This window comes from Danio rerio, chromosome 2, assembly GCF_049306965.1.
Source record: "Danio rerio strain Tuebingen ecotype United States chromosome 2, GRCz12tu, whole genome shotgun sequence".
Lineage (NCBI taxonomy): Eukaryota > Metazoa > Chordata > Actinopteri > Cypriniformes > Danionidae > Danio > Danio rerio.
This window is the reverse complement of record NC_133177.1, coordinates 4,910,507-4,933,537: the sequence shown is the minus strand read 5'-3', so window position 1 is coordinate 4,933,537 and position 23,031 is coordinate 4,910,507. Positions and strand designations below refer to the sequence as shown.

At 40.1% G+C, this 23,031-nt stretch overlaps 1 protein-coding gene across 1 annotated transcript in view; it reads left to right on the top strand.

Moving 5' to 3' along the window:
* Positions 1-1,623: 1,623 nt before the first annotated feature.
* tmtopsa (teleost multiple tissue opsin a) overlaps positions 1,624-23,031 on the top strand; it is an 84,411-nt gene continuing 63,003 nt past the window's right edge. The window contains 2 exon segments of the mRNA NM_001118899.2: positions 1,624-2,057; positions 12,053-12,381. Coding sequence (NP_001112371.1) covers positions 1,688-2,057; positions 12,053-12,381 — 699 coding nt within the window. The 5' untranslated portion in view covers positions 1,624-1,687.

Here is a 23,031-nt window from a genome sequence, read left to right as displayed (position 1 = left end):
GTTTTAGCTGGTCGACCAGGCTGGTTTTAGAGGGGTTTTGGCCACTTCCAGGCTGGTTTACAGCCATTTCCAGCCTGGTCTTAGCTGGTCAGGCTGGGAGATAACCAGCTAAAACCAGCTTGACCAGCCTAGCCAAGCTGGGATTCCAGCCAAAACCAGCTATATCCAGCTTAAACCAGGCTGGTCAATCTGGTTTTAGCTGGATTTGGCTGGTCATTTTCCAGCCTGACCAGCTAAGACCAGGCTGGAAATGGCTGGAAACCAGCCTGGAAATGGCCAAAACCCCTCTAAAACCAGCCTGGTCAACCAGCTAAAACCAGCCAACCAGCCTAGGCTGGTTTAAGCTGGATTTTTCACCAGGGTTGGCTACCTTTGTTGTGAAAACCTGGCAATCCTGAGTAACAGCGAAGCAAACAGAACGCAAGCATGTTCCCATGCAGTCTACGCTTTAAAAAAACACTGAACTGCTCAAAAAGTTGATGTTTTTTGTTTCTCACGGAGCAAACTTTGAGCACCACAGCGCTCAGACCAAACATGTGAACAAACATGAGCAATTCAATTTAAGTTATCGATGTCAAACTTTTCCTTGTCTTAAAAAAACATCTTGAACACAAACATTGGGTTTTAATATATTTACAGTAGGACATTTACTTAATATCCAGGGTCACATTTGCTTATCACATGATTACAAAAAACACGTTAAGTGAATTGAGGTAAAGTTGGTTTTATATTCACACATTTAAACTTTGTCCTTTATAATTTCAGAAAGGTATTATTTGCAAATTTTAAGTAGGGAAATGATATTAGCAGCCAATATCAAAGCACAGTCAATTAAATGTGTTAATGTTGTTTAGAAGTCATACTTGCATGTTAATTCAATATTAAATGTACAAAACAGAGACTGGGTCACAAGTTGTCATTGTTTAAAAATGAATTAACGTGCGAACATAAAACCAACTTTACCTCAATGTGAAGTGTGAGGGCACTGTTCAGGGACTGGGCTTGAATTTGGGCTAGTTTGAAAGGACACTGGGGTACTTTTGTTGTAAAACCTGGCAACCCTGAGTAACAGTGCAGCGACCAGACCACAAGTACGTTCCTTATCACAGTCGACGCTTTGGAAAAACCCTGAACTGCTCAAAAGTCGATGTTTTTTCCCCTCGTGGAGCAAACTTGAGCACCATGGACAGCGATCAGGCGTGCGAACAAAAATAAGCGATTCAAATGAAGTTATGAATGTCACACTGACTTCCCCATCTCTGAATATTCCCCTCGAGAGCGAGAAAATTAATGTATTGCAAACCATTTATTGCGTCGTGCGTCAAAACACAGACGGGCAGATGTGCTGCAGAGGTTTTCTGCTCATAACCTGGATGATGCGTCCAGTAAAGCTCAGTAGAGCAGACAGACTCGGGCGTCAGAGAGGAGGTACACTACTTACACCAACAGTACACTTTCACCGCACATCAGGACTGTAAACACCACACGGTGGAGCAAAGGGACGCCAAACTTTATTCCTACTTTTAAAGTTGAGCAATTGCTAAATAATCGTCGCGCAACACCCAAACTCTTCAGCAAAAATACGATTAGATTTGCAGACTGTTGTCAAAACAGCACATCAAATGTGTCGCTTTCCCCTCAGAAAACAAAGCAGTGACTTATTGTGCTCAATGGATTGCGGATTGCGATGATTGTGTCCAACTTGAGTGTGCTCAGTTGCAGGAGGAACAGCGCGCTGTGTCTCGGTGCAGTGGAGGGACATTTGGAGGCGTCCTCCTCCTATCGCACCCTCAGTCCGACTGGACACATCCTCGTGGCGGTGAGCTTGGGATTCATCGGGACTTTCGGATTCCTCAACAACCTCCTGGTCCTCGTGCTCTTCGGCCGATACAAGGTGCTGCGCTCCCCCATCAACTTTCTGCTGGTGAACATCTGCTTGAGCGATCTCCTGGTTTGCGTTCTGGGGACGCCGTTCAGCTTCGCGGCGAGCACGCAGGGGCGATGGCTCATCGGGGACACTGGATGCGTGTGGTACGGCTTTGCCAACTCGCTGTTAGGTGAGTGTTTCGAGGAATGAATCTCCATATACTGCAGCCTATGTAAACTGCGACCCTTTTAGTTCATCTGTTTGATTGTTTTTGCATGTGAAAAAAAAGCTGATTGAGCGTTTGAAATCGACAGAAATAAATCAAAAACCTGTTGTTGAAATACATTGGTCTCCAGTTGCAGCTTTATGTTTATGAGTAATTCAAGTTATGTGACGTGGGATGCTGCAGCTTGTATATTAGTCGAATAATAGTCGACTAATATATTATTACGAATTAGTCGACTAATATATTATACGAATTAGTCAACTAATATATTAGTCGCTTTGGATAAAAGCGTCTGCTAAATGACTAAATGTAAAATGTAAATGTAAATAAAAAAAGCAATATTCTGAAGAAATGTTTTCCTTAAAGTGTCTGCACGTTGTCAAACTGACTTTGAATCAGTGAAAAAACGTGTTTCTTATTTTCAGAAGCATCATTAAAGGAATGTAACCGTTGTTGTTTTATTGACCTTTAAAATGTTTTTTCCCCTGAATAAATTTAGCAAGTTTGACTTGTCCTTCAGCGAGAAAACATTACAATGACTTGCTGTTAGGTGATTGTTTCATGGAATGAACCGCCACGTACTGCAATCCATCTGCTCAATCAAAGCTTATAGTTTGTGTTTGAAATCAACAGAAAAAATGAATCAAATTATCAAACTTGATATGAAATACATTTCGTCACCTTAGAATTATAAGGTTCTATCTGACATTTTTGTCAAAATTGAGTTATTGACATATTCTTATTAATTAACAACTTATTTATATTATGGGATGTTTTTATTTAATTTAATTTTTTTTTACAAATGTTACACACATGCTGTTTGTTATGGATTGCAAAAACTTTGAAGCTCATTATTTCAAAATCATTCAGAACTCAGATAGAACCTTATATATTTCCAAGGTGAAGATTTGTCTTCATGTTTATTTTTATAAATAATATAACTTGTATGGCTTTCCCAGAGATGGGTTGCGGCTGGAAGGGCATCCGCTGCGTAAAAACTTGCTGGATATGTTGGCGGTTCATTCCGTTGTGGCGACCCTGGATTAATAAAGGGACTAAGCCGGCAAGAAAATGAATGAATGACAACTTGCATATCGTAGGATGCTGCAGCTTGTATATTAGTCGATTAAAAAAGCAATATTCATGAGAAATGTCTTTAAGTGGCATTTTATATTTAAGTGGCATTTAATATTCCTAAATGATGTTTAACAGAGCAAGGACATTTTCAAAGGATGTCTGATAATATTTTTTCTTCTGGAGAAAGTCTTAGTTGTTTTATTTTGGCTAGAATAAAAGCAGTTATTAATTTTTTAAACACCATTTTAAGGTAAAACTTAATACCCCATTTAAGCAAATTGTTTTTCGATATACAATAACTTGCCTAATTACCCTAACCCGCCTAATTAACCTAGTTAAGCCTTTAAATGTCACTAAGCTGTATAGAAGTGTCTTGGAAAATATTTTTTCAAATATTATTTACTGTCATCATGGCAAAGATAAAATAAATCAGGTATTAGAAATGAGTTATCAGAACTATTATGATTAGAAATGTGTTGAAAGATATCTACTCTCCCTTAAACAGAAAAATAAACAAGGGGGCTAGTAATTCAGGGGGGCTAATAATTCTGACTTTAACTGTATATATATATATATATATATATATATATATATATATATATATATATAATTTTATTTATTTATTTTTTGATTATTATTATAAACAGTCTAAACCAACACAATCTCACGGCAGTTCGTAACTTTTTGATTTAGTGGCTAATTCGAATGAATTTGTACGATCTAATTCGTACAATTAATTTGTACGTTGCTCATCCCCCAATGACAGTTGGGTTTAGGGGTGGGGTTAGGTGCCGTACAATTCATACAAATCGTACAATTTCATCCGACTGAACTAGGTAAAATGAATAAACTAAATCATCCGTAGTGTATGAGTCAGGGATGGGCGATACCACAAATCTTTAATTCGATACGTTACCGATACTTTTTGTTAATTTTTTTACGATTCCGGTAAAAAAAAAATCATTACATGGAAATCTGATTTATTATTCTTATTATTTATTATTTGTATTTAATTATTATTATTATTATTATTATAGTTATTATTATTATAGTATATATTAATATACTATACTACTATTTGCTTACTATGTTTATACATATATATATATATATATATATATATATATATATATATATATATATATATATATATATATATATATATATATATATAGCAATTATTGCATTGAATTGGGGGGGGGGGGGGGGTTGCTTCCTTTTAAACTCACCTATATTGTCTTTTGTCAGACAGAGGGAGACTGAGCAGAGGAACACTAGACATCTTGTTTTTGTTTCGCTTTATAAGTTTCAGGTTGTGTTGTCTGTAAGTGTTCATAAAGGCTGCTTGTATTGTTGTTGTGTACGACTTTCCAAAAATATTGCTCCTTCATCGCTTTTTCAGCTGATGAGCACCACAACTCGCTGCGTTAACTCTGTCATTCCGTAATGCAGACGTGTTGACTTGCGTGTGTTGCGTACGTAAGTTATCTGAAAGGCACATGATTGCTCACGTCACGTTCCGCAGCAGATGGATTGGTGTAAGGTCTTGTATACAAAGCGTGACAGCGCTAAAACATTAAGTTATACAGAAATTATTAAAATATCAATACTTTTAAAAAAATATCAATACTAAATAGAAAGCTTCTAAGTTTCGATACTCGAGCATGGATGTGCACATCCCTTGTATGAGTGTGTGTGTGAATGAGAATGTATGTTTGTTTTCCAGTACTGGGTTGCGGCTGGAAGGACATCCGCTGCGTAAAACATATGCTGGAATAGTTAGTGATTCATTCCTCTGTGGCGACCCCTGAAATGGAGACTAAGCCCAAGGAAAATGAATGAATGAAAGTTACTATGACATTCAGAAAGTGAAAATCTGTTAATCATACCACAGATGTTTGTTCAAACCAGTAGTCTGCTTAAATGACTGGCATAATAGTTTTTAAATACTCTAAGACCTAATGAGAACTCATAGACAAAATCCACAAAAGCTGCATTGATAGAAGGAGGGAAGTGTAGTTTATAGATATGTATGAGGGTGATGGATATTTTCCCTTTTAGAGGCGGTGAACTGTATGCCAGAATAAATGCTGAATCTCTGATGTGATTCTTTGTCAATAACTCAGCTGATGAAACACAAACATTTGCTTATTGGGTTCAGTGGGAGACGGATTGAAATCACTATTTATTAAATTTCAGGAATTGTTATGTTCATCGTTATTAAAAAATGAACTGAAGCGAGGCATGAAGAATCTGATCACAATTTGAAGATTGCTTGTTACTGGTTTCACCACTTGACAAGCATGCTAGCCTAATAGCTTGTATTCAAGCCAAGTCCAGAGTTTATTGTCATTCTGCTATATGTGTGGACATAAGAGTGGAATGAAATGTTGTGTCTTGCTGGACTACGGTGCTACATAAATAAAAATAATCATAAATATGAACAACTTTGGGCACAAGAGCTGTTATAAACGTATTATAAACATAACTGACATATTACATATTACAGCAGTAATCTAAGTATACTATGCATGTACTACATAACAGTTACTATGTAAGCAGCTAGCTCTCTGCAACTCTCACATGGTCGCCCACTGAAGCTAAGCAGGGCTGCGCGCGGTCAGTACTTGGATGCGAGACCACATGGAAAAGCTAGGTTGCTGCCGGAAGTGGTGTTAGTGAGGCCAGCAGGGGGCGCTCAACCTGTGGTCTGTGTGGGTCCTAATGCCCCAGTATAGTGACAGGGACTCTATACTGCTCAGTAACCTGTGGTCTGTGTGGGTCCTAATGCCCCAGTATAGTGACGGGGACTCTATACTGCTCAGTAACCGCCGTCTTTCGGAAGAGATGTTAAATAAGAGGTCCTGACTTTCTGTGGTCGTTAAAAATCCCAGGATGTCCTACGAAAAAGATTCCTGGCCAAATCTGCCCACTGGCCTCTGTCCATCATGGCCTCCCCATATCATAATTTCCTTCATCACTCTGTCTCCTCTCCACCTATCAGCTGGTGTGCGGTCTGGAGCAAAATAGCTGCCTTCGCATCATCCAGGTGGATGCTGCACTCTGGTGGTGGATGAGGAGATTCCCCCCAATGTGTAAAGCGCTTTGAGTGCCCAGAAAAGCGCTATATAAATGTAAGGAATTATTATTATTATTATTATTATTATTATTATTATTATTATTATTATTATTATTATTATTATTATTATTATTATTATTATTATTAAGATCAGGCTGGTTATTTTTACATTGACAACCCCAGCTCATTGTGCCTCAGCCTTCATTTTTACAAAATATAAAAAACGTTGCTCCGGGTACATTTCGTTGTAAGTTTCAGATGCATTTCGTCTTTAAAATGAATGCAGCGGGGCGGTATGAATCCATTCCTTTTCTTGCTTACCAGCTGACCACTTACCTCCATATTGATGGCTTTTCCGATGTTACCAATTTAGCTCGACACGTACGTCGGCAGACTTTAGACACAGAGCGGAGTTGACAGCAATGACAGGGTTAGAGTCTGGTGGAGAACAGTTTTAGAAAGCAGGCAAGATAAAAACAAAAGCCAAAAAATAAAGTAAACAAGTAGAGAACAGGGTGAGAATGTGGTCAAGCGTGGTCAAAATCAGGCTGCAAGGTCTTTTTTTTTCTGCTTTTGAAAACACTGTCGGTTGGGTTTTATGGAAGTGGGTGGGCGGGTCAATCTGTGCTTTTTAAAACATTGTTTGGATTTAGGGAAGGGGGAAGGTGGAGGATCAGTTAAACGGTCAGTCAGCCAGTCGACAGCGGCCTCTGGTGCATTTATGCGAGAACAGCAGGCGCGCATGGTACTCGCGAGAGACATTTGAGATCTGAAAATTGTACACAGTGGCCTCTGGTGGATTTGCGAAAGCAAAAACTGCAAAAAACATCCTGGGATGTATTTGGTGCTCTCCAGAAATCTATACAGGGGTACATAATCAGAATGAGCCTGGGTTGTGTTCAATTTTCCCCACTGTCTCCAGTGGAAATTACCTGCCTCTAAATATCATTAGCGTGAAAAGCAATAAAAGTTGCTGTCATACTGCCCCCTAGTGTTCATTTTACCTAGAAACTGCTGTCAAATGTATGTTGAAGTACACTTTTTTTATGTGGTTTAACAAAAATGTAGGCTGAAGCACGTATTTCCAGTGAGCCTGTGTTGTAAGTTCAGTATGGTGAAATACTTCTGATTGTATTAGATCTCCAGGCTGCATCACAGATCAAACCAGCCCATGTGCAACTGATGTTCTCCACAAATGTTGCATCGGCTGATGTCGAATTAGGTGTGAAATGGAAAAGTCTGGAGAAGTATCACCACTGTTATAATTTGATTTGAACAGAATTTGTTTTTCATTGAAAGGCTGCCAGTGAACGCAGGAGAGCATCATTTCTTTGTCTGTGGGACAAAAATCACCTCTTGGCAACTTAACATAACCAGAATATTAGATTTCTGAATCCACCTCAGTGTTGCAATATTGAGATCTTATGCAATTTTTCAGGCACTTGCCTCATCAGATTCATCTCCTGCGAGATGTTTTGTAGGCAATTTATCATTAGAACAAGCAAGGGGAAAAAAAAAGCCTCTCGTCTCATAAAATGCTGTTGGTTTCATCTGGAATCGGTTTGAAGCAAGTAATCAAAAAGCGATCTTAAACTCTGATCCCCGAAGAACGCTTTAACAGTCTGACTGTGAGTGAAAAACCAAAGTTACATCTTACTAGTGCAACTGTTTGGCGGCATTTTGAAGCAATTGACTGTTATTTTATTCACTCATTCATTTTCAAGAGTTCACACTTAGCTCATGATTTATACATAGCTTGTTTGGCATGCTGTCCCGGGAGAGAGCCCTGAGCTCAAGGGATCCTCGAGCCCAGGGCTCCCCCCCTTTTGCAGGGCGAGTGGAGATTGAGCTCAGGTCTATCTCAAACTCCCCCGCTGCTGAGGCCAAGGCGAACTTCCTGAGAGTAAGACATTATAAAAAAGGTTTAGGCTTGTTTTATCTATAATATAGAGCACATTTGGGTGGTGGGAGGAAACCGGGGAACCCGGGGGAAACCCACGCGGACACGGGGAGAACATGCAAACTCCACACAGAAATACCAGATGGCTCAGCGAGGACCCAACACCATTGGTATTCTTGCTGTGAGGCAACAGTGCTAGTCACTGGGCCACCGTGCCGCCCATTCTGGATAAAGGAGGAAGAAGGGGAGGAGGGGGGGGTTTCTTCCAGACGAAGATAGTTGTAGAAAGGAAATGAGGATATATATAGTGGTTTGGGATCCTTTGATTGGAGGATCATAATTAGTTAATGTGGACCAGCTGGGTAAATCATGAGCACATGCTCCTCTCGAAATTAGTTTAAAACTAAACTTCACTTCGTTTCGGCTTAGTTTCTTTATTAATCAGGGTCGCCACAGCGGAATGAACCGCCAACTCACCCAGCATCTGTTTTACGCAGCGGATGTGTCTTGACTGTGTTTGTCCACCGGATGCCACTGTAGTTCGCCAGCAACCCCCAGCGAACTACAGTGGCTTAAGAACTACATATCCATACATACATCGCGCACACATCGGAATTCACGTACACTGATATGCAACCACAGCTGTCCTTGTTTACCGATGATTACCTGGACTATATATTCTGTCATTCCACCTCTGTTTGTTAGTTGGTCGTTGTCATCTTTGGTATGTTGTTCCTGATCTCGCTCTTGTATCTTGTTAAAGTCTAATTCGAGTTTAATCTGTCTTAGTTTCTTGCTTTGTTTGTTTGTTTGCCATTTTGTTACTTTGAACTTTAATTTTCAAATTGAACTTTTAATTTTTGTTACTTAACTTGAATTTTTGGTCACTGTTACTGCAAAATTCTATATTGAATCTGCACTTGGATTCTACGCCCGTTTTTGTTCCTGTTTTGATCACTCTAACGTGACAGGATGCCCTTCCAGCCGCAACCCATCACTGGGTAAATGTTATTTTATGATTGATTGATTTATTTAGCAATGTTTGTGTGTGGTGGCTCGGTGGTTAGCACCGTCACCTCACCGCAGGAAGATCACTGGTTTGAGTCCCGACCGGGTCAATTGGCATTTTTGTGTGTAGTTTGCATGTTCTCCCCATGTTCGCATGGGTTTCTTCTAGGTGCTCTGGTTTTACCTCAGAGTCCTAAGACATGTGCTATAGGTGAACTGAATATGCTAAATTGGCCATAATGTATGAGTGTGTGTGTGTGTGTGTGTGTGTGTGTGTGTGTGTGTGTGTGTGTGTGTGTGTGTGTGTGTGTGTGTGTGTGAATGCGAGTGTGTATGGGTGATTCACAGTACTGGGTTGCAACTGGAAGGGCATCCACTGCTTAAAACATATGCTGGAATAGTTGGCGGTTCATTCCGCTGTGGTGAGAGAGAGTAAGCCGAAGGAAAATGAATGAATGTATGTGTGTGTACTGGTTTTAGTGGTTTACAAAGAGATTTTTTTGTATAGTGACGTGTGTATGACCTAGTTGTACTCTATTATGGTGGTTTACGAGGACATGTTTGATGTCCAAATGCTCCAAATTCACACTTAATGGAATTTCTTGATGTTTAAATTTTGCCACAGGTTTCCTGTGAGGGTTGGGTTTACGGGTAGATGTGGAGAAGGGCTTTATAATAAGTGTTTTTTTTACTGGATGTAATACATTGTGGCTACTGAGAGTCCCTGTAAACCACTAATACCAACCTGTGTGTTTGATTTGTGCAGCTTATACCAGTGTTGCTGATCATGATAGTTAAAATTCAGTAAACTTTAAGGGTATAAACATAAGTTGTGAAGTAGTAGTTTTAAGGGAGAATTAAGTTGTTGTTTTTTTTGCACACGTTGTTCCAATGATGGAGTACGTAGTGGCTCAGTGGTTAGCACTGTCACCTCAAAGCAAGAAAGTCATTGGTTCGAGTCCTGGCTGCGTGGAGTTTGCATGTTCTCCCTGTGTTGGTGTGGGCTTCTTCTGGGTGCTCCGGTTTCCCCCACAGCCCAAACACAGCCGCTATAGGTGAATTGAATAAACTAAATTGGCTTTAGTGGATGAGTGTGTACGGATGCTTCTCAATACTGGGTTGCAGCTGAAAGACGTATCAACTAAATAGTTGGTGGTTCATTCAGCTGTGGCAACCCCTGATAAATAATGGACTAAACTGAAGGAAAATGAATTAATGAATGAATTGATAAAAAAACTCTAAGGTCATTATTATCAGCCCACTTTATTATTTTTATTATTTTTCAGTTCCGATTGACTACAAAAGCAACCTCTGTTGTGCAATGACTGACTTAGTTAACCTAATTAGGCCTTTAAATTACAGTTTAAACTGAGAACTAGTATCTGGAATAATAACTAATAAAAAGCAAAGATAAAAGAAATTAGTTATGAAAAATATTATGTTTATGCATTGAAAAAAGCATGTCCCTTAAACAAAACTTAAGAAAACATCAACCCAGGCTCATTCTGAGAACATAGTCCCGCGGACGTCTCTGGAGATAGCGAAATACGAATCTCGGGAGGTATGTATTTGTGCAGTTTTTGATTTCATGAATCCACGAGAGGCTGCTGTGTGTGCTTTTTTGCATCTCGAACGCCTCTTGTGAGCACCTGTTCACGCCCGCGCTGTTCTTGCGTGAACCTTCCAGAGGCCGCTGTCGAACAACCATTTGTCTGTCTGCCTGTCTGAATGACAGAATGATTGACTGTGCGACCGGCCAATCGGCTGACCCACCCTCCTCCTTCCCTAAACCCAACCAACGGTCCAGAACAAGAAAAGCCCTCGTCTGATTTTTTTTTTTTTTTAACCACGTTTTCGGATTTTACCACATTCTCAACCTGTTATGAACTCATTCACTTTATTTTTTGGATTTTGTTTTTATTTTCTTACCTGATTTCTGGAACTGCTCTTCCACGGACTCAAACCCGGTCGTCGCCGTGGTCAGCTCCTCTCTGCACCTCGAGTCTGCCGTCATTACTCAACGAGCTAACCAGACAAACTGGTTGCAGCAGGAAAGCCCTCTACATGGAGATCAGCGGTTGGCCGGCCGGCCGGCAAGCGCGAAAGGGAACATCGTCACTCCGTTTGCTTAAAAGATGAAATGCAGCCATACGTACCTCTGGCTACATAATACGTCTCCAGAAACGTCCGCGGGACTATGTTTTCAGAATGAGCCTGGGTTGGAAAACATATAAAAGTATAAAAATGGGTTAGTAATTCTGACTTTAACTGTACATACATTTCTTTGAGTGGCATTTTTATCAAATCACCCAATTATATGCATAAAAATTGTCATTCAAAATATATTTTAAATGCCACAGAAAACTATAAATCATAAACTTTTGGAAAAGCTGAATAATGATGACAGAATTTCAATTTTGGGAGTTTCTTTAAGATCTGAAAGTCTCATAATCATGGCGGTTGTCAGACCAGCGCATTGTTTTCCCTATAGATCCTCTGAGCTGGTTTATTTGGTACTTAAGTCATGCTCTAGTGGTTTAGTTAATGGATCAGCAATCGAGCTGGAGAAGGATTAGATCTCCATTGTGGTTATGCCCTTGAGCTGGTGCTTAAGTTTATGTATCATCCCCATTACACCATCACACAGTCAGATGAACTCACAGTATACACAGCTTTCAGAAACATCCATGCAAAACCATTATGTGACCTAAACAAATAAGTGTGGTAATATATAAGTGTTATAAGTGTAAATGAATAGGGGCAATAAATAAACTTTTCAGTGATGTATAGCTTTTTAGGATACTGCATGTAGTTTAAATTCCACAGTACTATATACACCTTATCATTAAACCAATGTCACAGCCTTATTTTAATGTGATCTTAAATTGTTTGCAGGCATTGTATCGCTCATCTCTCTGGCTGTGCTGTCATACGAACGCTACTGTACAATGATGGGCTCCACAGAGGCTGATGCGACCAACTACAAGAAGGTGATCGGTGGGGTGCTGATGTCCTGGATCTACTCTTTAATTTGGACCCTGCCTCCTCTGTTTGGGTGGAGCCGCTATGGCCCCGAAGGCCCCGGGACAACCTGCTCTGTAGACTGGACGACCAAGACCGCCAATAACATCTCCTACATCATTTGCCTCTTTATTTTTTGCCTGATCGTCCCCTTCCTGGTCATCATATTCTGCTATGGGAAGCTGCTGCATGCCATTAAACAGGTGAGTGAAACATTATTTACTCGTTGTCAGCGCACAAACACATTGACTCTCAGTCGGGATCCCTGCTTGACATTCTTTGGGATATCCCGATGGCATCAGATTAAGACATGCAGAGTCCTCCATTGTTTTAAATGAGAAAACGTTGGCCTTGACGCTAAAAGTAAATCTCAAATTATTATTATGATAAAAGGGTCCAGTGAAATGTTGATGTTAGTAAGGGTGTTGCTAGTTTAAAGGATGTCGTGAGCTCCAAAAAAGTGACAATATTTGCATTTAGAAGATGCAAAACTGATTCCGACTTGTTACTTCTGCCGAAACGGAGTAACGATTTTATTCACGTCACCTCATACTTCAGTTTGTCATTAAAGGGTCACGAAACACCAAAACACATGTTTTGAGCTGTTGACAGCCGTATGTGTGTCCCACACTGCTAAAAACACTATTAGGACACCTATATTTCACTAAAAAGTGTAAATTGGTTGTTTTTGTGTTATTTCAAGCAAATTCGTACTTCCGGTTTGAAACGAATTTTTGAAGCTGCGTCACGGTCATGACATAATAGCGTGTATTCCAGCGTGCAGACTGGACGTCTGTGCCAGAGTGTGCCTTATTACGTCTTACACTGTGCTGCATTAATGCATGAGTAAGGATTGGTTCAAACCAATCAGCGCGCTCTATTGTGCAACTTCATTAATATTCATTACTGTCACAGTGTTTAGACGACAGAGACGCCACGTTGTGTTGGCAGAACAAGCGTGAAGTGTTGCTTTTATAGTTTGCTGCCGTTAAGTTTTGTTTTCATTTTCTCTCTGTGAGAGCTCAGCTGGAGTCACGTGTGGATTAACAGTGTATGCGACGCTCGACAACATTAACTTACGTGTCTGAGGAGGCACATTGTTTACCTAAGAGCTGTTCTCATCTGCAAACGCTGAGATCCGGATTCGCTTGTAGTATTCTCTTGTTGCTGGTGATTGTCCTGTCTCTACAGATTTGGTAAGTGAGCGACCAGCGCTCTTTGCTTATTCAGTTTGTTCGTATCGAACTAAGTTAACTATTGCACCGAGTGTAAACATGTTAGCACCACAACCAAACTTTAAACTCGTGTAGGGTTTTCACAGCATTTAGTGACCGGAATAACACACGCGGCTTTCTGATGCTACCTGCCGTGTGCATCTAAGTTTCCGGGAATGCAGAGGTTTTTTTTTCTCTCATTCGCCGTGCGGTATCAAACATTGCATGAAAAATACACGCTTAGAGCAGATCCTCGAATCAAATATCTCGTTTGTCGCGAGGGGCATGAATGAATTCCCTGAATGAAAGAGCCAAACTGCAGTTAAAGTCCACCATTTAATAATTTGGCAAATAATTCGACTACAGATGTCCATGTAGGTTAAACACCATCACTTTCTACTGTGTGTGTGTGTGTGTGTGTGTGTGTGTGTGTGTATTTTGACTCTGAAACTCACGCGTGCCCAAATAGACACTCCAACACCATCCCACTTTTCTTCCTCCGACACTCCTCCCTAAACAGAGCTGGACACTCCCACTTTTCTGACTTTTTCCAAAGTAGAGGTGTGAAAACACCCTGCTGAAACGAGGGGGTTTCATGGCCCTTTAAATCTTCTGACCAATCAAATGCTCTCTATTATCTGACATGCCCCGCCTCCTTTAAGATGCTTCTCATTTTCCTTTTATGTGATGTGCTTGAGCTCAACCACTCTCACAGGCAGGGTTGTATGAAAAACGGAACGCTATAGAGGAGATACTAGCCTACATCACACATGACGTCACACGGGTTCTCGGTTGCAAAAAAAAAAAAAGGCAGCTTGCAATAGCAAACATGTCGTGTTGTGCGGTAGGATGCCAAATTTGAATAGAAAACTTAATGTTTACCGTGCACCACATTGCTTTTAATGCCAACTTCTTTGGCTAAAAGGGAGGTGAATGGAGTGAGGACCTAATTAATTAATTAACAAAACTATTTTACGCTTTGCCAGTTTAGTGGCTAATTCGTTACGTGGTACGTTTTCCAAAGCATCACAAAGTAAGAAGAGATTTTAACCAAGGACCAGTATCTGATGGGTCGGGACTCAGGAGTGAGAATGGGTTGCACTGAATGATTTCTTGAAAGTGTTTTCCCCTAAAAATGTTGCATTTTGTCCTTGATAGTGCGGATAGTACCTAATAAAGGTTATAATTTCTGTCATTTAGCAGCTGTTTATAGTTTACTTACTGCAGGGAGCATCCTGGGGTTTTGTTCTTTGTGCAAGGACACAGTATTGGTAGGAGATCTCAATAACTTTCGGGTTGCCTGCCATGATCCCTAAAGGTTCGCAAAATGTTCACCTTAAAATAAACATGTGTTTCTTTATTTAACTTCTCTGTGTGTTGTTTTAAACATGTATTTTCACCAGAACACAAATATATCTTATAGTTTTATGCTCCGATTACATGGTTTTTAAATTAAAACTACAACCAAAATTACCAGTAATACTGTAGCAATTTTGTACAATGTATGTGTTACCACAGGGAGTGACACAGACAACTGAGGTTTGGATCCAAATGCAGGTTTAATCAGTGGTCAGGCAAGCAATGGTCAATACAGGTGCAAACAGGTATATGAAGACTCCAGAATCGTAGTCAAAGTAACAGGCAAGAGGTCAGAAGGCAGGCGGCAGACGGAGACAAAAGGTAAACAAGGTCAAAACAGAGAAACAAGACAAGGAAAACGTGTTGTAGTGTTACTATACAGTTAACAAGACTCGGCAAAGTGAAGGAGTGAGTGTGTAGCTTAAATAGTGTGTGCAATCAGTCTCTGACAATCCTCAGGTGGTGTGAATGTAATCAGTCTAGCTGAGGAAGCATGTGTAAGTGTGAGCGGACTCAGCGGAGTGCATGTATGAAAATGTAGTCCAGAAATGGCGGATTTGTAGTCCATGCCCTGCTGAAAAATCCAGCTTAAACCAGCCTAGGCTGGTTGGCTGGTTTTAGCTGGTTGACCAGGCTGGTTTTAGAGGGGTTTTGGCCATTTCCTGGCTGGTTTCCAGCCATTTCCAGCCTCGTCTTAGCTGGTCAGGCTGGAAAATGACCAGCTAAATCCAGCTAAAACCAGCTTGACCAGCCTGGTTTAAGCTGGACAAAGCTGGTTTTGGCTGGGCTCCCAGCCTGGCTAGGCTGGTCAAGCTGGTTTTAGCTGGATTTAGCTGGTCATTTTCCAGCCTGACCAGCTAAGACCAGGCTGGAAATGGCTGGAAACCAGCCTGGAAATGGCCAAAACCCCTCTAAAACCAGCCTGGTCGACCAGCTAAAACCAGCCAACCAGCCTAGGCTGGTTTTTATAGTAGAGTGGTTATTGTTAGTAAAATCCAGCGATCTTATGAAATACGATCGCTGGTAATCGTGACAGTATGTACAGTGGGGAAAATTGAACACGTCATTTTTTCATGGGACTAATATTTCTAAAGGAGTTGTTGACATGTAGTTCAACCAGATTTTTAGTAAAACCCAAACAATACAGACATAAAAATAAAACAAACTAAACCATTTAAAATGAGTTATGTGTAGGGCCAGACATTTAAAATATCTGGTTTCTGTTAAAAAAAAAGAAAGTCAAACATTTTTGAAACAATTAAAAAAACGTGTAAAGGATTGAGCAGACTCCAAACTCCAAAGAGAAGTACCTAGAAGGTATATTTTCTTAGTTTAAAAGATGTAATGACACACTTGAATAAACTTATATTTTTTTAAAGGGTTATCAAAGACACGATCTGACAGAAGCAGTGATGTTTCACTGATGCCCGTGAGCCTGCTGAATATCTGGACATCGCTGTGACTCACAGTTGTCACAGTCCTGCAGTGTGAAAAGTGTTTTTGACTGGGAGTTGTACTGGCAATGACCTCAAGCCTGTGACAGAGCAAGATACAGGGCAAGGGAAAGTTCAGGGGGAGGAGTTGTAGAGTTGACACAAAACCAACCCAGGCTCATTCTGAAAACGTACCCCTATATACATTTCAGAAGAGCACCAAATACGTCCCAGGAGGTACATATTTTGCAGTTTTTGTTTTCGCGAATACACCAGAGGCCGCTGTGTACGCTTTTTCACATTTCAAATTTCTCTTGTGTCATTTGCGCCTGCTTTTCTGACGTAAATTCACTGTCGACTGACTGACCGACTGACCGATCGACTGACCCACCCTCCTCCTTCCCTTCTTTTCAAAAGCACTGATTTACCAGCAACCACCCACTTCCCTAAACCCAACCCATAATGTTTTTAAAAGCAATCCAGAAAAAGAGAAGCCCTCGCCTAATCTGTTTACCACATTTTCAGATTTCACCACATTATCGCCTTGTTATTTACTTATTTTACTTTTAGCTTTTGTTTTTGTCTTACCTGCTTTCTGGAACTGTTCTTTATTGGACTCAAACCCCGCCATCAGAGTCAACTCCTTGTTGCGTCTCTGGTTTGCCAACAAGCCACTGGACAAGCAGGTAACAACGGAAAAGCTGTTCACATAGAGGTAAACAGTCAGCTGGTAGCACGAAAAGGAATGCTGTCATACAGTACCACCCCATAATGTACTTTTAAAGATGAAATGCAGCCATATTTACTTCTACATAACTCAGCTACGGCGAGGCAGTGGCGCAGTAGGTAGTGCTGTTGCCTCACAGCAAGAAGATTGCTGGGACGCTGGTTCGAACCTCGGCTCAGTTGGCGTTTCTTTGTGGAGTTTGCATGTTCTCCCTGCCTTCGCGTGGGTTTCCTCCGGGTGCTCCGGTTTCCCCCACAGTCCAAAGACATGCGGTGCAGGTGAATTGGGTAGGCTAAATTGTCTGTAGTGTATGAGTTTTTTGTGTGAATGAGTGTGTGAATTTTTCCCAGAGATGGGTTGCGGTTGGAAGGGCATCTGCTGCGTAAAAACTTGCTGGATAAGTTGGCGGTTCATTCCGCTGTGGCGACCCCAGATTAATAAAGGGACTAAGCCGACAAGAAGAAATAACTCGGCTACATAATTTGCGAAGTCTAAAAGTGTATATAAAGGTACGTTTTCAGAATGAGCCTGTATTCTGTTTTCATAATCATATTTTCTTCTCAATTTTTATTTATTTTATTTCTTTCACTGCAAATCAGCAATACAACTACAACTCTTTCCTTTCATTGTGGTAAACACACAATATTTAGACCTATAAGATTTATGTATTCTAATTGCATTTAAAAATTTTATCCATTTGGATTACTTACTTTTTTTATACACAGTGGTAATTCAGAGTGTCTTACATAAACAGGAATAAAAGAGACAAGAATAAGAAAAAAAACAAAGAATAAAAGTGATTGAAAACCGATAAAAACAGATCACAATGTGTTTAACAGGTTACAAAAGAACAAAAATGTAAAGAAACACTAACAGTGCGATCTGTCGGATGTAGCACAGTGCTCATTCAGCAAAGGCACAGCTAAACAGATGGGTTTTCAGTCTTGATGTGAACGAGCCTAATGTTGGAGCACATCTGATCATTTCTGGAAGCTGATTCCTGCAGCGAGCGGCGCTTTTAGTAGCTGAAGGCTAATTCACCCTGCTTTGACTGACCTCTTGGAATTTCTAGTTGATCCTAAAGTGTGAGTGATCTGTTGGGTTTGTATTCAGTAAGCATACCTGTAATGTATTGAGGTCCTTGGCCATTTAGTGATTTGAAGATAGGTAATAATATTTAAAAATCTACTCTGAATGTAACTGGGAGCCAGTGTAAAAACATGAGGACAGGTGTATTGTGCTCTGACTTTCTGGTTCTGGTCAGAATCCTGGCCCTTGCGTTCTGGATGAGCTGCAACTGTCGGACTGTCTTTTTTGGCTGCAACAGTAATCCACCCTGCTGCTGATAAAAGCATGAACAAGTTTCTCTAAGTTCTCACTGGAAACAAAGTATCTAATTCTTGAAATGTTTTTGAGATGCTGACTTACTTGCTGCTTTGACATAACTATTAAGACTCAGATCTGACTCCAGAATCACACCAAGATTCTTGACATTATTTTGTGTTGTTTGACCCTTAGAGCAAAGGTACGCATTCAATGTACTCCTTCCAGTTAAAGTCAGAATTAATAGCCCTCCTGGATTCTTTTTCCCCTCATGTTTTGTTTAATGGAAACAAGATTTTTTCAGCACATTTATAAACAATATAATTCATTAATAACGCATTTCTAGTAACTGTTGATTTGAAGTTCTTCTTTTGTCCGCATTTGTACAGTAAGTCACTTTGGATAATGAATAAATGTAAGTGTGAACTTGTTTTTTTTTTTTTTTTGCTGTAAGTTTTTTGGTGGGTTACAACTTTTGACAACACATCTCAAGTGGCCAAGACTGAACTAAAGAGAAACTTTGTCTTTCAAATGCAGGACTGGTAACCAAAATATAGATTTTTGCAGAGACTAACTTGGACACCCGAGTTTTAATCCCAAATGAAAACACTTTACAAAGCACCACAAAAAGGAGTGCTGGCAAATTTGAAAGTTTCCTGTGATTTTACAGAGTTTTGTTAACATGGCTTCTATCGCCCACCATGTTCGACTTCTTCTAGAAGATGAGGAGACTGCTGTGCAGAGAAGTGGCATGGGAGAGAAGTGTAAGAAGATACTAGGAAGCAAATCATTCTCAGCGAGTGAGGGTGGGCGGAATTTAAAGCAGGAAAATGTCTGTCAATGGTGAGTCTGAGTGTTGCTTCTAGTGCAGCTCTACTGCAGTGTTTCCCAACCTTGTTCCTGAAGCCACACCGACAGTATACTTTTTCAGTCTCTCCCTATTCAAACACCCCTGAACCAACTCAAGTTAATGGGACAGATAAGTAGAGTCATTGGTGTGCTTCGGGAACAGGGTTGGGAAACACTGTGCTACAGAACATTGCCAGCAGAAAGATCTTGAAGATCTTAAGGCCTTTTTTAATCCTTTATATTCTTTTCATAGCAACTTTGAAAATATTTTTTCCCCCGCAAGTTCACTCATGCCTCACAGCAAAAAGGTCACTGGTTCGAGCCTCGGCTGGGTCAGCTGGCATTTCTATGGGGAGTCTGCATGTTCTCCCCGTGTTTGCGTAGGTTTCCTCCTGGTGCTCCGGTTTCCCCCACAGTCCAAAGACATGCGGTACAGGTGAATTGAATAAACTAAATTTCCTGCAGTGTGTGTGAGTGTGAATGAGTGTGTATTGGTGTTTGCCAGTGTTGGATTGTGGCTGGAAGGGCATCCGCTGCATATAATATATGCTGGATAAGTTGGCGGTTCATTCCGCTGTGCTGATCCCTGATTAATATAAGGACTAAGCCGAAAAGAAAATGAACGAATGAATGAAGATTGGCGACGCAGTGGCGCAGTGGGTTGCACGTTCGCCTCACAGCAAGAAGGTTGCTGGGTCGCTGGTTCGATCCTCGGCTCAGTTGGCGTTTCTGTGTGGAGTTTGCATGTTCTCCCTGCATTTGCGTGGATTTCCTCCGGGTGCTCCGGTTTCCCCCACAGTCCAAAGACATGCGGTACAGGTGAATTGGGTAGGCTAAATTGTCTGTTGTGTGTGTGTGTGTGTGTGTGTGTGTGTGTGTGTGTGTGTGTGTGTGTGTGTGTGTGTGTGTGTGTGTGTGTGTGTGGATGTTTCCCAGAGATGGGTTGCGGCTGGATGGGCATCCGCTGCGTAAAAACTTGCTGGATAAGTTGGCGTTTCATTCCGCTGTGGCGACCCCAGACTAATAAAGGGACTAAGCTGAAAAGAAAATGAATGAATGAATGAAGATTACTGATCCACCTGGAAAACATCAAAGAAAAACTCATAGGCCCAGTTTCACAAACAGGGCTTAGATTAAGCCAGGACTAGGCCTTAGTTAAATTAGGCTATTTAAGCCACATTTATAAAAATGGCCTCAGAAAAATATACTACTGGTGTGCACCTGGTGATAAAATATGGCACTGACATATTTTAAGACATCTCACCGCAAGTTATTTTGAGTTCATACAGCTCAAACATGCAATTTAATCTTGACTAGCCTTAAACCTTGTTTGTGAAACCGGGGGATAATGATTTTTGTTCAGCCGTCTGTTTCTTTTTCTTCAGCTGGCTCTTTTAAATGGACTAATGAAAGCCTCTGTAGCTGTAAACATTCACTTTACCGATGCATCTTAATTGCTGGTGTCATTCTGCCTTTACAAATGTGTGATAAATAACAGTTTAAAATCCATTCAGCTACTGACATAAATACTGCTCACTGGTATATTATTTATTTATATTGACCTTATTCTAAAATGCGGAAGTGTGCCTGTTTTCGCGATTGTCTTGGTCACACTTTACAATAAGGTTCATTTGTTGATGTTAATTAATGCATTTACTAACATGAACAAACAATGAACAGTACATGTTCATGTTAGTTAATGTTAGTTAATGAAAATACAGTAGTTCATTGTTAGTTCATGTTAACTCACGGTGCATTAACTAATGTTAACAAGCATGGACTTGGATGTTAATAATGCATTAGTAAATGTTCAATTATGATTAATAAATGCTGTACATGTGTTGTTCATGATTAGTTCATGTTAGTAAATGCATTAACTAATGAACCTTATTGTAAAGTGTTACCATTGTCTTAGAACTTCTGTTTCAGTCGCCTATGGGAGAAATGACAAGGAATAATAAACAGCAAAAAACGGTCAAACTACTTGCTCTACAAACAAATGTTTGCATGACTATACAGACCAAGTAGAATAATATAACAAGGAAATATCAGTTTGCAACATCAAACAGCGAAACGAGCAGTTTTTAATGTCTAAAAATGAATGATACCGGAAGTCTCGTGCCAAAAAGATTCAAATGGCTGCGCCCGCTCCTCTGCGGAGAATAAGCTCTAAAAATGCTGAATTTTTAGACACACACAAAACATTGCATGGGGCAACTTTTTGAGCAATGCTGCCAGGCGCTATTGCAGGGTAATGTTGCTTGACTGATGCAAATTTCTAATCAGCCAATCACATGGCAGCACCTCAATGCATTTAGGCATGTAGACATGGTCAAGATGATCTGCTGCAGTTCAAAGCGAGCATCAGAAGGGGGAAGAAAGAAGATTTAAGAGACTTTGAACATGGCATGGTTGTTCGTTGCCAGACGGGCTGGTCTGAGTATTTCAGAAACTGCTGATCTACTGGGATTTTCACGCACAACTATCTCTAGGGTTTACAGAGAATGGTCTGAACAAGAGAACATTTTCAGTAAGCAGCAGTTCTGTCGGTGCAAATGTTTTATTGATGTCAGAGAAGAATGGCCAGACTGGTTCCAGCTGATAGAAAGACAACAATAACTCAAATAACCAAATGGTGATAGTGGTGTAATGGTGTGGGGGATATTTTCTTGGCACACTTTGTGCCCATTAGTACTAATTGAGCATCATGTCAACACCTGAGTATTGTTGCTGACCATGTCCATCCCTTTATGACCACATTGCACCCATCTCTGATGGCTACTTCTAGCAGGATAACGCGCCATGTCATAAAGAGCTAATCATCTTAGACTTGAACATGACAATGAGTTCAATGTACTCAAATGGCCTCCACAGTCACCAAAGCTCAATCCAATAAAGCACGTTTGGGATGTGGTGGAACGGGGGATTCGCATCATGGATGTGCAGCTGACAAATCTGCAGCAACAGTGTGATGCTATCATGTCAATATGGACCAAAATCTTGGAGGAATATTTCCAGTACCTTGTTGAATCTGTGCCACAATGGATTAAGGTGGTTCTGAAGGCAAAAAGGGGATCCAATCTGTTATTAGTAAAGTGTACCTAATAAAGTGGCCAGTGAGTGTATATATATATATATATATATATATATATATATATATATATATATATATATATATATATATATATATATATAGCATAGTTTTCTTCAGCATTTACATACCTTAGGTTTTTACATTTTAAAGAAGTAATTTTAACTAATTAACTAATTAAATCAATAAGGATAGAAACCCTGCATTTTAATTATAGACTGTTTAAAGTACAAAATATGAGGTCATTTGTGATTTTCGTTTGTGTTTGGACTGCAGTTGCTTGCAATTATCAAGTTGAATAATAATACCTGTGCCAACTGAATATTTTATATATGTATATACATTAAGTTTGTCTCAAGTTTTAAATCTACATACATTTTCACAGTAAACGGATACAGGGTAGGGCTTTTCATTAATAAGGATGACTATGATTAATATTTGCATGCATTGCATGCGACTGTGTAATATTTATACAGTGCGGTTTTTGCATATTCAGTTCCTTAGGTTTGCATAGTTCAGCTTTTGCACATATTCTTTGTGCTTTTCCTGTATGTTTGACTCTGATCAATACCACAGAGTTATGATTTTGCAGTTTATACTGGTTTTGACATCAGCTTGACCTTTTCAACAACACTTGAAATGATCTTCAATGCTGTATGGAAGCACTAGCAGATAGCTGATTCCTGTTCCTAATTATTCAGAATTTTAATTTATAACTTGATCATCTTGGTGATGTGATTATAGTGTGCTTGATGATGAACTTACATGCATAAGCTTAACTTTCTTTTGCACAACCCTCATCACAGCTGCTTTTCATACAGTGTAAAATTTACCACACACATTTCTGTTCTAACATC